The sequence below is a fragment of the Lithobates pipiens genome, unplaced genomic scaffold, assembly GCF_037356315.1.
Source record: "Lithobates pipiens isolate NorthernLeopardFrog02 unplaced genomic scaffold, aLitPip1_a1.2 Scaffold_73, whole genome shotgun sequence".
NCBI lineage: Eukaryota > Metazoa > Chordata > Amphibia > Anura > Ranidae > Lithobates > Lithobates pipiens.
The window spans coordinates 229,031-245,808 of NW_027507896.1; the positions used below are offsets into that span (position 1 = coordinate 229,031).

Below are 16,778 nucleotides of genomic sequence, written 5' to 3' on the forward strand. Positions count from 1 at the left end.
GTGTAGGAACATACGCAGACAGTAAAAGGCGAGTCTGGAGTTAGGACAGTCGCTAGGTACAGTACAGACCACCAGCAGGAGAAGCTAAAGGCACAAGTTCTGCTGGTGGGTCTGGGTTGAGAGCAAGGTATGCCAAAGCAGATATTGGATGAGGCGCTTGCTTAGAAGGCCTCACCCATTCTGTGCTCCTCCACCCAATGAGACGCATCCTTGGCGTTGGCCATTGTACGGCAAAACCCAAGACCTGGCTTTAAAATACCACCTAGGCCAGTGATGGCGAACCTTGGCACCCCAGATGTTTTGGAACGTTTCCCATAATGCTCAACTACATTGCAGAGTGCCAGAGCATCATGGGAAATGTAGTTCCAAAACATCTGGGGGTGCCAAGGTTCCCCATCACTGACCTAGGCTATGGACTTGGCAGGTGGAATTCTGTGGCAAGTTGTGGATGAGCTCCAGTGCACCAGGTTATCTGTACACCAGAAGTGGTTTCATAACTTGTAGAACCACCACTGGATCATGCAAAGTAGTCTGACCAGCACAGGCAATACAAGGTGGAAATGGAGGGGGTGCAACTACCAAACCATTATAGAATAGTCCCAGAACCCGTCCTCAGGGGTGCGTTCTCCAGCTTTGTTAGGGCAGTTTAATCTGTTTGCCTCAACTCATTCAACACATGAAATCCCACCAGCTCACTGTAGTAGCTCCTTTTTCCTACCAAGACTGGCTACCCCATATCTGTTCACTGGGGAACCATCTCCTCATTGTCCACCATCCACTTGTTACCGCTAAGGGGTACACACCTGAGGAACATGCCCTGCCAGCACCTCCTGAACAGGTAGGACTTTGAGGTGGAAGATGCCAGGTAGATTGAAGAACATGCCCAGGAGGTAGATTTACTCAAATGTGGTCTCACGTAACATGGCCATCCAAGAATGAAGGACACCTTGTCATCCAAGTCAATACGCTGTGGGTGAGGAACCCCCACGCAGGAACCCCCACGCAGGGCTGACGGTGAGGAACCCCCACGCAGGGCTGACGGTGAGGAACCCCCACGCAGGGCTGACGGTGAGGAACCCCCACGCAGGGCTGACGGTGAGGAACCCCCACGCAGGGCTGACGGTGAGGAACCCCCACGCAGGGCTGACGGTGAGGAACCCCCACGCAGGGCTGACGGTGAGGAACCCCCACGCAGGGCTGACTCAAGTTCTGGGTGAAGAATGCAGTGTTTTGAGGTTACAGAGATGAATGTATGTACTCCCATTGACTGAAGGATCCAGACCACCATGTACAACCTTCGTTTCTCTCCAGTCAACACCCCCCGTCCCACCCGCCAGGACCAGCTGGCACCTAACTCAAGGACAGCCATTCCCCATAGCGATTTTACACCCCCCATCCATAGACTGAACAAACGACAGAACACAGATTGTGGTTTTCCATCTTTACTACAGCACAAGTCAGTGCAATAAAGAAATAAAGCCCTAAAGTGCATACAATCCCATACATAGTGACACGCCCCATGTCATCCCACATTGTGCTCCAAAGATGAATGCTGCAGTAAGATGGAAATCCAAGGCACCTGAGGAAGAAAAGAAAAAGACATGGGTCAAAGTCCAAACAAGTGTGCCCCCTCCCCAAGAGATGAGCTATCACCTCACTCCTAAGAGCCAACCACCCTGAGAAGTTCGTCCACACCACCACCACCCCCACCAAAGAAGAGCCCACCAAAGAAGAGCCCACCAAAGAAGAGCCCACCAAAGAAGAGCCCACCAAAGAAGAGCCCACCACCCAGAGAAGTTCGTCCACACCACCACCACCCCCACCAAAGAAGAGCCCACCAAAGAAGAGCCCACCAAAGAAGAGCCCACCAAAGAAGAGCCCACCACCCAGAGAAGTTCGTCCACACCACCACCACCCCCACCAAAGAAGAGCCCACCAAAGAAGAGCCCACCAAAGAAGAGCCCACCCAAGAAGAGCCCACCACCCAGAGAAGTTCATCCACACCACCACCTCTGAAGAGCCCACCCAAGAAGAGCCCACCACCCAGAGAAGTTCATCCACACCACCACCTCTGAAGAGCCCACCCAAGAAGAGCCCACCACCCAGAGAAGTTCATCCACACCACCACCTCTGAAGAGCCCACCCAAGAAGAGCCAACCACCCAGAGAAGTTCATCCACACCACCACCTCTGAAGAGCCCACCCAAGAAGAGCCAACCACCCAGAGAAGTTCATCCACACCACCACCTCTGAAGAGCCCACCCAAGAAGAGCCAACCACCCAGAGAAGTTCATCCACACCACCACCTCTGAAGAGCCCACCCAAGAAGAGCCAACCACCCAGAGAAGTTCATCCACACCACCACCTCTGAAGAGCCCACCCAAGAAGAGCCAACCACCCAGAGAAGTTCATCCACACCACCACCTCTGAAGAGCCCACCCAAGAAGAGCCAACCACCCAGAGAAGTTCATCCACACCACCACCTCTGAAGAGCCCACCCAAGAAGAGCCAACCACCCAGAGAAGTTCATCCACACCACCACCTCTGAAGAGCCCACCCAAGAAGAGCCAACCACCCAGAGAAGTTCATCCACACCACCACCTCTGAAGAGCCCACCCAAGAAGAGCCAACCACCCAGAGAAGTTCATCCACACCACCACCTCTGAAGAGCCCACCCAAGAAGAGCCAACCACCCAGAGAAGTTCATCCACACCACCACCTCTGAAGAGCCCACCCAAGAAGAGCCCACCCAAGAAGAGCCAACCACCCAGAGAAGTTCATCCACACCACCACCTCTGAAGAGCCCACCCAAGAAGAGCCCACCCAAGAAGAGCCAACCACCCAGAGAAGTTCATCCACACCACCACCTCTGAAGAGCCAACCACCCAGAGAAGTTCATCCACACCACCACCTCTGAAGAGCCAACCACCCAGAGAAGTTCATCCACACCACCACCTCTGAAGAGCCAACCACCCAGAGAAGTTCATCCACACCACCACCTCTGAAGAGCCAACCACCCAGAGAAGTTCATCCACACCACCACCTCTGAAGAGCCAACCACCCAGAGAAGTTCATCCACACCACCACCTCTGAAGAGCCCACCCAGAGAAGTTCATCCACACCACCACCTCTGAAGAGCCCACCCAGAGAAGTTCATCCACACCACCACCTCTGAAGAGCCCACCCAGAGAAGTTCATCCACACCACCACCACCTCAACCTACTGAGAAGAGCCCACCAAGAAGAGCCCACCAAGAAGAGCCCACCAAGAAGAGCCCACCAAGAAGAGCCCACCAAGAAGAGCCCACCAAGAAGAGCCCACCAAGAAGAGCCCACCAAGAAGAGCCCACCAAGAAGAGCCCACCAAGAAGAGCCCACCCCCATCTATAACATCCGACAGGGGGGGGGGGGGTGTACATGGGAAGGCCTCTACAATACCTGATAACAGATGCAGCTGGTATTTGAGGGGTCACTCTGGAGCAGGGACATCTGCTACCACAGCTGGGGGTGGAGGAGAAGAAGAGGCCTGAATGGAGTAGATACTGGAATTACTACCAAATAGGAACATCCAGCCCCACCATCAGGAGCACCACACAATACATTGGTCATTAGAAGCTCCACACCGGAATACCAACCCCGACAAGTTGAGCTCCAGACACCAAAAGCAACAGGTCTGGAGCCTAAACCAATCAGCGTTTAGTCTTTATGATGCCGATGGAATATGGGGAAGCAAATTTAACGGACCTCAGCCATAATAAAGCTCATCTAGAGGGCAGGGCTTGCTAAAAAGCCATCATCACTCTAAAAGATGAGGATCTGAAGCTACAGGCAGCCATGATACTGGAGACGTCTAGGAGATGGTTGAACACGTACCTCAGCCTGGCTCTTCCCAGCCTCTGTAGGGCCACCCGATGGCTTTGCAGCATCTTCTGACGGGGGGCTCTGGCTGGGCTCAGCTGCATTCTTTTCCTCACCCTGTAGAAAAGAAAAAAAATCCAGGTTAGAAATGGTCTCATTATCCTCAAAAGAACCTTCATATGCAAAGACCCAGAAAACCCACCGGGGCTGCGGCCTGCCCTGCTGCCCCTCCTCCCCTCCTCCGACGCTGGAAATAGGGGCGGTTCCTCTGACGCTGAGGCTCTGGACGGAGCTCTTCGTTAGCTGCGGGTTTGGGAGCATTCTCTCCTCCTTCGGCGGTCTGCGTTGGCGGGGGTCGAGGGCGGAAAGGTCTGTGAGGAGATACAGGGAAAAAAACATTAGAACACCCAGAGAAATATAAATGCTGCTCCAAGTCCTCAGGCCTGGATACCCAGAGACATGCCAAGGATCAGCGCATTCTACCACAGCACCATTCAACCACAGCGCCCGTCCTCATCACACGCCATTCGTGAGGCATTCCGGGTATGCACACCAGCTACAGGGGAGCAAGTCTATGGTAAACCTTGTGCCCACACTTCTATAGAGTTGGGGGAATGAGAAGCTTGTATAAAAACGACCTCTTCATAGCGCCTCACCGAGAGTGCCCACCAGCAGAAAAGTCCACCTTGGTCTGTTCTTAATCTGAACTCTGGTGTACCTTCACTATCCCCTCCAACTGAACGTTTAGGACATCAAAGCTCTCCCCATAGCTTCTGGAAGGAGGCAGCTACTCTTCCTGCCCTGGAAATGAGCACTGGGGGAACCCTGAGGGTACACTGGAGATGGCACCCCAGCTCTTCATGGAAGTCTGATGGCCCAACATCTTTACTGCCCCTAGACTTGAACTGTTGGCCCAACAAGATCAGGTGGTTAAACATCACCCTCAAGCAGTAAAATTTGCCTCCAAACACCACCCCTTCCAGATACACCCATGCTGCACCCAATGTTGGCTCAAGTGCCCGTGTGCTCATACCTGCGCCATCTGGGACGGAAGCGACGTGGAGGCGGCCTCTGCTGGTCATCTCCACCAGGCCGAGCTTCTGCCGATGCTGGATCTTTATTCTCCGCATCCTACAGGAGAGACAGAAGACCATGGAGACTTCTAGTACTCTGACCCCAACCAAGGCCAATACAAGACCCAACGTGGGCCTACTTAATCCACCCTCCGCAGACACGAGAACCCAACGTGGGCCTCCTAATCCACCCTCCGCAGACACGAGAACCCAACATGGGCCTACTTAATCCACCCTCTGCAGACACGAGAACCCAACGTGCGCCTCCTAATCCACCCTTCATAGACACGAGAACCCAACGTGTGCCTCCTAATCCACCCTCCGCAGACACGAGAACCCAACGTGTGCCTCCTAATCCACCCTCCGCAGACACGAGAACCCAACGTGGGCCTCCTAATCCACCCTCCGCAGACACGAGAACCCAACGTGCGCCTCCTATTCATCCCTCCGCAGACACGAGAACCCAACGTGTGCCTCCTAATCCACCCTCCACAGACACGAGAACCCAACGTGTGCCTCCTAATCCACCCTCCGCAGACACGAGAACCCAACGTGTGCCTCCTAATCCACCCTCCGCAGACACGAGAACCCAACGTGCGCCTCCTATTCATCCCTCCGCAGACACGAGAACCCAACGTGTGCCTCCTAATCCACCCTCCACAGACACGAGAACCCAACGTGTGCCTCCTAATCCACCCTCCGCAGACACGAGAACCCAACGTGTGCCTCCTAATCCACCCTCCGCAGACACGAGAACCCAACGTGCGCCTCCTATTCATCCCTCCGCAGACACGAGAACCCAACGTGTGCCTCCTAATCCACCCTCCACAGACACGAGAACCCAACGTGTGCCTCCTAATCCACCCTCCGCAGACACGAGAACCCAACGTGTGCCTCCTAATCCACCCTCCGCAGACACGAGAACCCAACGTGGGCCTCCTAATCCACCCTCCGCAGACACGAGAACCCAACGTGTGCCTCCTATTCATCCCTCCACAGACACGAGAACCCAACGTGTGCCTCCTAATCCACCCTCCACAGACACGAGAACCCAACGTGTGCCTCCTAATCCACCCTCCACAGACACGAGAACCCAACGTGTGCCTCCTAATCCACCCTCCGCAGACACGAGAACCCAACGTGTGCCTCCTAATCCACCCTCCGCAGACACGAGAACCCAACGTGCGCCTCCTATTCATCCCTCCGCAGACACGAGAACCCAACGTGTGCCTCCTAATCCACCCTCCGCAGACACGAGAACCTAACGTGTCCCTCCTAATCCACCCTCCGCAGACACGAGAACCCAACGTGGGCCTCCTAATCCACCCTCCACAGACACGAGAACCCAACGTGTGCCTCCTAATCCACCCTCCACAGACACGAGAACCCAACGTGTGCCTCCTAATCCACCCTCCGCAGACACGAGAACCCAACGTGTGCCTCCTAATCCACCCTCCGCAGACACGAGAACCCAACGTGTGCCTCCTATTCATCCCTCCGCAGACACGAGAACCCAACGTGGGCCTCCTAATCCACCCTCCGCAGACACGAGAACCTAACGTGTCCCTCCTAATCCACCCTCCGCAGACACGAGAACCCAACGTGGGCCTCCTAATCCACCCTCCGCAGACACGAGAACCCAACGTGGGCCTCCTAATCCACCCTCCGCAGACACGAGAACCCAACGTGTCCCTCCTAATCCACCCTCCGCAGACACGAGAACCCAACGTGTGCCTCCTATTCATCCCTCCGCAGACACGAGAACCCAACGTGTGCCTCCTAATCCACCCTCCGCAGACACGAGAACCTAACGTGTCCCTCCTAATCCACCCTCCGCAGACACGAGAACCCAACGTGGGCCTCCTAATCCACCCTCCACAGACACGAGAACCCAACGTGTGCCTCCTAATCCACCCTCCACAGACACGAGAACCCAACGTGTGCCTCCTAATCCACCCTCCACAGACACGAGAACCCAACGTGTGCCTCCTATTCATCCCTCCGCAGACACGAGAACCCAACGTGTTCCTCCTAATCCACCCTCCACAGACACGAGAACCCAACGTGTGCCTCCTATTCATCCCTCCACAGACACGAGAACCCAACGTGGGCCTCCTAATCCACCCTCCGCAGACACGAGAACCCAACGTGGGCCTCCTAATCCACCCTCCGCAGACACAAGAACCCAACGTGGGCCTCCTAATCCACCCTCCGCAGACACAAGAACCCAACGTGGGCCTCCTAATCCACCCTCCGCAGACACGAGAACCCAACGTGGGCCTCCTAATCCACCCTCCACAGACACGAGAACCCAACGTGGGCCTCCTATTCATCCCTCCGCAGACACAAGAACCCAGCGTGGGCCTCCTAATCCACCCTCCGCAGACACGAGAACCCAACGTGTGCCTCCTAATCCACCCTCCGCAGACACGAGAACCCAACGTGGGCCTCCTAATCCTCCCTCCGCAGACACGAGAACCCAACGTGGGCCTCCTAATCCACCCTCCGCAGACACGAGAACCCAACGTGGGCCTCCTAATCCACCCTCCACAGACACGAGAACCCAACGTGGGCCTCCTATTCATCCCTCCGCAGACACAAGAACCCAGCGTGGGCCTCCTAATCCACCCTCCGCAGACACGAGAACCCAACGTGTGCCTCCTAATCCACCCTCCGCAGACACGAGAACCCAACGTGGGCCTCCTAATCCTCCCTCCGCAGACTAAAAACCCAACATGTGCCTCCTAATCCACCCTCAAACCAAAAACCCAAAGTTACCTCCTAAGCCACCCTGCACACCCGAGAACCCAACGTGTGCCTCCTAATCCACCCTCAGACACAAAACCCAACATATGCCTTCTAAACCACCCTGCCCAGACCAAAAACCCAAAGTTGCCTCCTAATCCACCCTCCAGACATGAGACCCAACGTGTAACTCCCAATACACCCTGCACCCACTACAGATTGAAGCCCCAACTTGTGCCTCCACTTCCATCGGTAGAATCAGCCAGCGGGATATGTGCCCAGGCGTTACATGGTGCCACAGGAAACCAATATACAAGTTTTAAGCTTACCTCTGAGGCCTGCTGCTGACCAGGTGGCCTGGGGCCTCTTCCAAAGCGACGCCTGTAGAAGAAAGGTGGTGGGCGCCTACGTGGTGGTGGTGGTCTTTGCTGGGGGGAGGCATCCTCTCCTCTCTCCCCCTCACTCAGAGGCTCTGCATTCCCACCTTCGCCACCAGACCCGGCCATATCCCCTCTGGGCCGAAATGGGCGCCTACGGAACCTCCGTCTGTTTGGGGCAAATCTGCTGCCCTTCACCGGCACACCCCCGGGGCCAGTCACATTGGCGGCTTCCGCGCCCTGAACAGAGATAAGAGGATAAAACAAGAGCCGCCAAGGAGCGACAACACCCCCCCCCCCCCCACCACGTCATTACAAGGACCAACACCCACCTTCTCTCCTTCCACCACATCAAACTCTACCGTCTCCCCGTCCCCAACGCTGCGAAGAAACTTCCGAGGGTTGTTTCTCTTTATTGCCGTCTGTGAAGAAAAAACGGTTACTTTCCATATTAGCGGATCCCCTCCCGGAGTCACCGCCCAGAGAGCCCCGGGCACACCGCCCAGAGAGCCCCGGGCACACCGCCCAGAGAGCCCGGCACTTACCTGATGGACAAAGACGTCTTCCTTGGTGTCATTCCTGTAAGAAAGGTCTCGTGTTAGTGTACCGGAGGAGAGGGCGCCCCCCAGAGGAGGAGGAGGAGAGCGCCCCCCCCCCCCCCCGGAGGAGAGCGCCCCCCAGACTAATATTAGTAATTATATCATATCATCACCCCCATTTTGCTCCACACACCACCCACATGTACCAACCCTTCCACTCCAACCCCACCACCACATCTGCCAATTGCACCCCACACCCATACCAACCCCTCCACCAGCACATCTGCCAATTACACCCCCCCCCACCCGTGCCAACCCCTCCATCACATCTGCCAATTGCACCCCCCACCTGGGCCAACCCCACACCCCCCACCCATGCCAACCCCACACCCGTGCCAACACCACCACATCTACCAATAGCACCCCCCACCCATACCAACCCCTCCACCACCACACCGGCCAATTGCATCCACCACCCATACCAACCCCTCCACCACCACATCTGCCAATTGCACCCCCCCACCCGTGCCCTCCCCTCCATCACATCTGCCAATTGCACCACCCACCTGGGCCAACCCCACACCCCCCCACCCGTGCCAACCTCTCCACCACCACATCTGCCAATTGCACCCCCCCACCACCACATCTGCCAATTGCACCCCCCCACCACCACATCTGCCAATTGCACCGCCCCACCCGTGCCAACCCCTCCATCACATCTGCCAATTGCACCCCCCACCTGGGCCAACCCCACACCCATGCCAACCCCACACCCCCCACCCGTGCCAACCCCTCCACCACCACATCTGCCAATAGCACCCCCCACCCGTGCCAACCCCTCCACCACCACACCCCCCCCACCTGCTAATTGCACCCCCCTCCCTTGCCAACCCCGCCCAAGAGAAGAGCCCAAAGAGAAGAGCCCAAAGAGAAGAGCCCAAAGAGAAGAGCCCAAAGAGAAGAGCCCAAAGAGAAGAGCCCAAAGAGAAGAGCCCAAAGAGAAGAGCCCAAAGAGAAGAGCCCAAAGAGAAGAGCCCAAAGAGAAGAGCCCAAAGAGAAGAGCCCAAAGAGAAGAGCCCAAAGAGAAGAGCCCAAAGAGAAGAGCCCAAAGAGAAGAGCCCAAAGAGAAGAGCCCAAAGAGAAGAGCCCAAAGAGAAGAGCCCAAAGAGAAGAGCCCAAAGAGAAGAGCCCAAAGAGAAGAGCCCAAAGAGAAGAGCCCAAAGAGAAGAGCCCAAAGAGAAGAGCCCAAAGAGAAGAGCCCAAAGAGAAGAGCCCAAAGAGAAGAGCCCAAAGAGAAGAGCCCAAAGAGAAGAGCCCAAAGAGAAGAGCCCAAAGAGAAGAGCCCAAAGAGAAGAGCCCGCCATGTCATACCTGTTTATAAAGCCGTATCCATTCCGCACATTGAACCACTTCACCGTGCCCTGCACCTGGGTGGCTGCAACACAAGAAAAAACGCCAGTCAGACGCACCACCACCAGCCTGCACCACCCTGATCTATGGCATGGGGGGGGGGGGGGGGGGTCATTCACTCCCTCTAGGAGACCTCACCCAATATGGAGGTCATCTCCGGGAACTCCACATACTCAACACTGGAAAGTCATTCATCTCTGCAAGATAAGTGGTGCCAGTTCCACCCACCGCCACAGCAGCATGGCAACCGGCTGATTAGGCCATTAGGTCTGAGCCCAAGAGTCTTCCTAGAGGGTGGGGGGGGGGGATCTGACCACACTACCCCAAGAGAGACTCTGGCATGGGGGGGCCCCACACACACGGCCAATCCCTCCATCAAAAATTCCACCCACCCTGCCAATCCCCCCACTGGCCTCAACTCCCCCCCACCCCCCCATTCCTCCACCCACCATCTGCCAACCCCTCCACTCCCACCCGCAAGTCCCTCTACCCTACATGTGCCAACTCATCCCCCCCCCCCCCCCCCCCCATCTACCAACCCCTCCACGTGCCAACCTGTAAACTCCAAACCGCACCCCATCTACCAACCCCTCCACCACCTGCTAATTGCTCCACACACCAACCCCCCCCCCCCCCCCCCCAACATGTACCAACCCTTCCACTCCAACACCACACCTGCAAACCCCTCCACCACACCTGCTAATTGCACCCCCCACCTGTGCCAACCCCTCCACCACCCCACCTGCTAATCTGATAATTGCAGCCCCTCCCGTACCAACCCCACCACATCCCACCATCTGCCACATCCACCCCCCCCCCCCCCCAAAAAAAAAAACTCAATACATTTTAGCCTAAACTCATGATCCCACACCCCTAATCTCCCCCCCCCCCCCCCGCGGGGGGTGCAGAGTAATCAACGCAAACCGACCTCCATTCTTCCATCTCTTGGTGATGGAGCTTTGTCTCCATCTGCTGGAGGGTTTCCTGTAGTGCAGATTTCGCTGTGCCCAACCCACGTCCCCTGCGCTACTAGACAGCCTTATGGTAGATGTCATGTTAATAAACTCGGGTCCCCTCCCCCTCCTCTCTCCCCACCCCCCCCCCCACCGTAACAATTCCTCAATGGATGGGAAGTTGAACCCCTTGAACACTCAAACCTTCTACTGACATCTGATGGTTCCAAGTTAAAATCTATTTTCTTTTCAGTAGAGACCCTAGAGAATAAAACGGCGGTTGTCGATATTTTATGTCACACGCCATCGGCTCAGCCGCCTTTCAAATGACATTTTTTTTGGAAATTTTTATATTTTTTTTTTAAAAATCCCATTTTCTGTATAACGTGAAGATTTTAAATCACGATTAGAGAATCCGTCAGATCTGGTAACAGAAGAGGTTCCGTCACCACCATCTTGGTACACCCTGCACTTGGCCGCACCAAGCGGACATCTTTGTACACCCGGCTGAGTATTGCTTTCACACTATACCAGTAAGCGGAGCATGACATGTGACCGTTTTTGATGTTGAATTGTAAAACCAGCGGCGAGAGCCTTGTGATGTCACAGGTTTGTTAATGACGGAACACGCCCCATTTTATACCCCATCAAAAGAGCGTTCAAACTTCTGAATCCTGAACCCCCTTCATACAAGTCCAGCTGACCGGGAAAAAGTGTGACGTGCGAGACTTCAGACTGCAGGGAGTACCAAGATGGTCGTGGCTGAACGTCACTTCCGTTACCAGAGCTAACAGGTCGCCAAGATGGCCCAGGGAGGCCATGTTGGTACACCCAACAGTTGTAAGGTGGCCCGGGGGCCATGTTGGTACACCCAACATTTGTAAGGTGGCCCGGGGGCCATGTTGGTACACCCAACATTTGTAAGGTGGCCCGGGGGCCATGTTGGTACACCCAACATTTGTAAGGTGGCCCGGGGGCCATGTTGGTACACCCAACACTGCTCAGCGCCAAGCCTGTCAAAAGGCAACATCCACACATATATATACACACACACACACGACTGCAATTCAAGCTGTAGACGGGTGTAGTAAGATGTCCACAGCTGCTCACTAGAGTGTAAGCTCCTGTGATCAGGATCAAATCCTCCAACATGCAGATGGGGAACCAATCATATACACACCAGACTATCAGTCTTCCATATATTGGACCGGTCCTATACACCTCACACCTAGCACTTCCTTATCGCTCTTCTAGTGTGTGATATTTTACACACAGTGGTCCCATATATTGGGCTGGTCCATATACAGCCCTCACCCAGCACTATCTTGCTGGCCTGGGTCCGGTATATTGGACCAGTTTATATACACATACAGCCCGGTCCATACACACACACACACATATATACAGCCCGGTTCATATATATATATATATATATATACACATACATACACACAGCCTGGTCCATCCGCACATATATACAGCCCAGTCCATACGCAGGGTATACGGCCCTCACACACACATATATAATATATATACACCCCGGTCCATACGCCAGGTATACGGCCCTCACACACATATATAATATATACAGCCCGGTCCATACGCCAGGTATACGGCCCTCACACACACACATATATACAGCTCGGTCCATACTCCGGGTATACGGCCCTCACACACATATATATATATAATATATACAGCCCGGTCCATACGCCAGGTATACGGCCCTCACACACACACACATATATACAGCTCGGTCCATACGCCGGGTATACGGCCCTCACACACATATATAATATATACAGCCCGGTCCATACGCCAGGTATACGGCCCTCACACACACACACACATATATATACAGCTCGGTCCATACGCCGGGTATACGGCCCTCACACACATATATAATATATACAGCCCGGTCCATACGCCAGGTATACGGCCCTCACACACATATATAATATATACAGCCCGGTCCATACGCCAGGTATACGGCCCTCACACACACACACACATATATACAGCTCGGTCCATACGCCGGGTATACGGCCCTCACACACATATATAATATATACAGCCCGGTCCATACGCCAGGTATACGGCCCTCACACACACACACATATATACAGCTCGGTCCATACTGCGGGTATACGGCCCTCACACACACACATATATACAGCCCGGTCCATACTGCGGGTATACGGCCCTCACACACACACACATATATACAGCTCGGTCCATACTGCGGGTATACGGCCCTCACACACACATATATACAGCCCGGTCCATACTGCGGGTATACGGCCCTCACACACACACACACATATATACAGCTCGGTCCATACTGCGGGTATACGGCCCTCACACACACACATATATACAGCCCGGTCCATACTGCGGGTATACGGCCCTCACACACACACACATATATACACCCCGGTCCATACGCCGGGTATACGGCCCTCACACACATATATAATATATACAGCCCGGTCCATACGCCAGGTATACGGCCCTCTCACACACACACACATATATACAGCTCGGTCCATACGCCGGGTATACGGCCCTCACACACATATATAATATATACAGCCCGGTCCATACGCCGGGTATACGGCCCTCACACACATATATAATATATACAGCCCGGTCCATACGCCAGGTATACGGCCCTCACACACACACACACACATATATACAGCTCGGTCCATACGCCGGGTATACGGCCCTCACACACACACATATATATACAGCTCGGTCCATACGCCGGGTATACGGCCCTCACACACATATATAATATATACAGCCCGGTCCATACGCCAGGTATACGGCCCTCACACACACACACACACACATATATACAGCCCGGTCCATACGCCGGGTATACGGCCCTCACACACATATATAATATATACAGCCCGGTCCATACGCCAGGTATACGGCCCTCACACACACACACACATATATACAGCTCGGTCCATACGCCGGGTATACGGCCCTCACACACATATATAATATATACAGCCCGGTCCATACGCCAGGTATACGGCCCTCACACACACACACACACACACACATATATACAGCTCGGTCCATACTGCGGGTATACGGCCCTCACACACACACATATATACAGCCCGGTCCATACTGCGGGTATACGGCCCTCACACACACACACACATATATATACAGCTCGGTCCATACTGCGGGTATACGGCCCTCACACACACACATATATACAGCCCGGTCCATACTGCGGGTATACGGCCCTCACACACACACACATATATACACCCCGGTCCATACGCCGGGTATACGGCCCTCACACACATATATAATATATACAGCCCGGTCCATACGCCAGGTATACGGCCCTCTCACACACACATATATATACAGCTCGGTCCATACGCCGGGTATACGGCCCTCACACACACATATATAATATATACAGCCCGGTCCATACGCCAGGTATACGGCCCTCACACACACACACACATATATACAGCTCGGTCCATACGCCGGGTATACGGCCCTCACACACATATATAATATATACAGCCCGGTCCATACGCCGGGTATACGGCCCTCACACACATATATAATATATACAGCCCGGTCCATACGCCAGGTATACGGCCCTCACACACACACACACATATATACAGCTCGGTCCATACGCCGGGTATACGGCCCTCACACACATATATAATATATACAGCCCGGTCCATACGCCAGGTATACGGCCCTCACACACACACATATATACAGCTCGGTCCATACGCCGGGTATACGGCCCTCACACACATATATAATATATACAGCCCGGTCCATACGCCAGGTATACGGCCCTCACACACATATATATAATATATACAGCCCGGTCCATACGCCAGGTATACGGCCCTCACACACACACACACACATATATACAGCTCGGTCCATACGCCGGGTATACGGCCCTCACACACATATATAATATATACAGCCCGGTCCATACGCCAGGTATACGGCCCTCACACACATATATAATATATACAGCCCGGTCCATACGCCGGGTATACGGCCCTCACACACAAACACACATATATACAGCTCGGTCCATACTGCGGGTATACGGCCCTCACACACACACATATATACAGCCCGGTCCATACGCCGGGTATACGGCCCTCACACACATATATAATATATACAGCCCGGTCCATACGCCAGGTATACGGCCCTCACACACACACACATATATACAGCTCGGTCCATACGCCGGGTATACGGCCCTCACACACATATAATATATACAGCCCGGTCCATACGCCGGGTATACGGCCCTCACACACATATATAATATATACAGCCCGGTCCATACGCCAGGTATACGGCCCTCACACACATATATAATATATACAGCCCGGTCCATACGCCAGGTATACGGCCCTCACACACATATATAATATATACAGCCCGGTCCATACGCCAGGTATACGGCCCTCACACACATATATAATATATACAGCCCGGTCCATACGCCGGGTATACGGCCCTCACACACATATATAATATATACAGCCCGGTCCATACGCCAGGTATACGGCCCTCACCCAGCACTATATTGTTGGCTTGGGTCCAGTATATATATATATATACACACGGCCCGGTCCATACACATATATAATATATACAGCCCGGTCCATACGCAGGGTATATGGCCCTCACCCAGCACTATATTGTTGGCTTGGGTCCAGTATATATATATATATATATATATATATATATATATACACGGCCCGGTCCATACACATATATAATATATACAGCCCGGTCCATACTGCGGGTATACGGCCCTCACCCAGCACTTTCTTGTTGGCCTGGGTCCGGTATATGGGACCAGTCTATATACACACACACATATACACCAGTCCATACACATATATATATATATACGGCCCTCACCCAGCACTTTCTTGTTGGCCTGGTCCTGGGTCCGGGTGGGCGGGGTCGCGGTTTCCTGGTCGGGCTCCTGTAGGGCCGGCTCGGGGCCCCCCCGGGGCTCCACCTCCGTCATGTTGGGTCGGTTGGGCGTGTCCTTCTGTTCGCGGAGTCAGCTGTTCCCCTCCCCCCACCTGTCACCGAGAGCCGAGCCTCCCCGGGGCCGCCCGCCTCTTATACCGGAGAGGAGACTTCTGATTGGACGGCCGCCGGGTCCGTCACCGCCAGACGCCCGCTGAATGGCCGGAGGACTAGACTCGCCCCCTTTTCAGTTTTTGGCGGGAAATTGGAACCCATCGGCTCTGTGATTCGCCGCTCCGCGTCACAAGTCCGTGGTGCCGCTCTCTGATTGGCCGAGAGGAGTTCCTGACAGGATTCGGAGAGCGGTGTGTATCAGAGTGCAGGGGAGAGAGGGGGCGGGGTGTGAGATCCTCCCATGACGTCACACAATGACATCATACAATGACAGAAGGTAAGATGTACCCAGAAATCTCTGCCTCCTGATTGGTCACCTCTACAGGGCCCTGTACTGGGTGAAAGAGCCCGTCACCCATAGCAACCGGTCACCCATAGCAACCGGTCACCCATAGCAACCGGTCACCCATAGCAACCGGTCACCCATAGCAACGCCTCACCCATAGCAACCGGTCACCCATAGCAACGCCTCACCCATAGCAACCGGTCACCCATAGCAACGCCTCACCCATAGCAACCGGTCACCCATAGCAACGCCTCACCCATAGCAACCGGTCACCCATAGCAACGCCTCACCCATAGCAACCGGTCACCCATAGCAACGCCTCACCCATAGCAACCGGTCACCCATAGCAACGCCTCAC

General features: G+C 54.4%; 1 protein-coding gene across 1 annotated transcript; it reads right to left on the bottom strand.

Annotated features, from left to right (window-relative positions):
• Positions 1 to 1,426: 1,426 nt before the first annotated feature.
• On the bottom strand, positions 1,427 to 16,122 carry LOC143959394 (Y-box-binding protein 2-A-like). The gene is made up of 10 exons (XM_077468031.1): positions 15,904 to 16,122; positions 9,962 to 10,025; positions 8,597 to 8,630; positions 8,384 to 8,473; positions 8,004 to 8,291; positions 4,890 to 4,987; positions 4,059 to 4,227; positions 3,872 to 3,973; positions 3,437 to 3,524; positions 1,427 to 1,579 (listed from the first exon to the last, which is right to left on the bottom strand). Exons 1-9 carry the CDS (start codon positions 16,013 to 16,015, stop codon positions 3,468 to 3,470), a joined length of 1,014 nt encoding a protein of 337 aa, XP_077324157.1. The 5' UTR covers positions 16,016 to 16,122; the 3' UTR covers positions 1,427 to 1,579; positions 3,437 to 3,467.
• Positions 16,123 to 16,778: the final 656 nt, after the last annotated feature.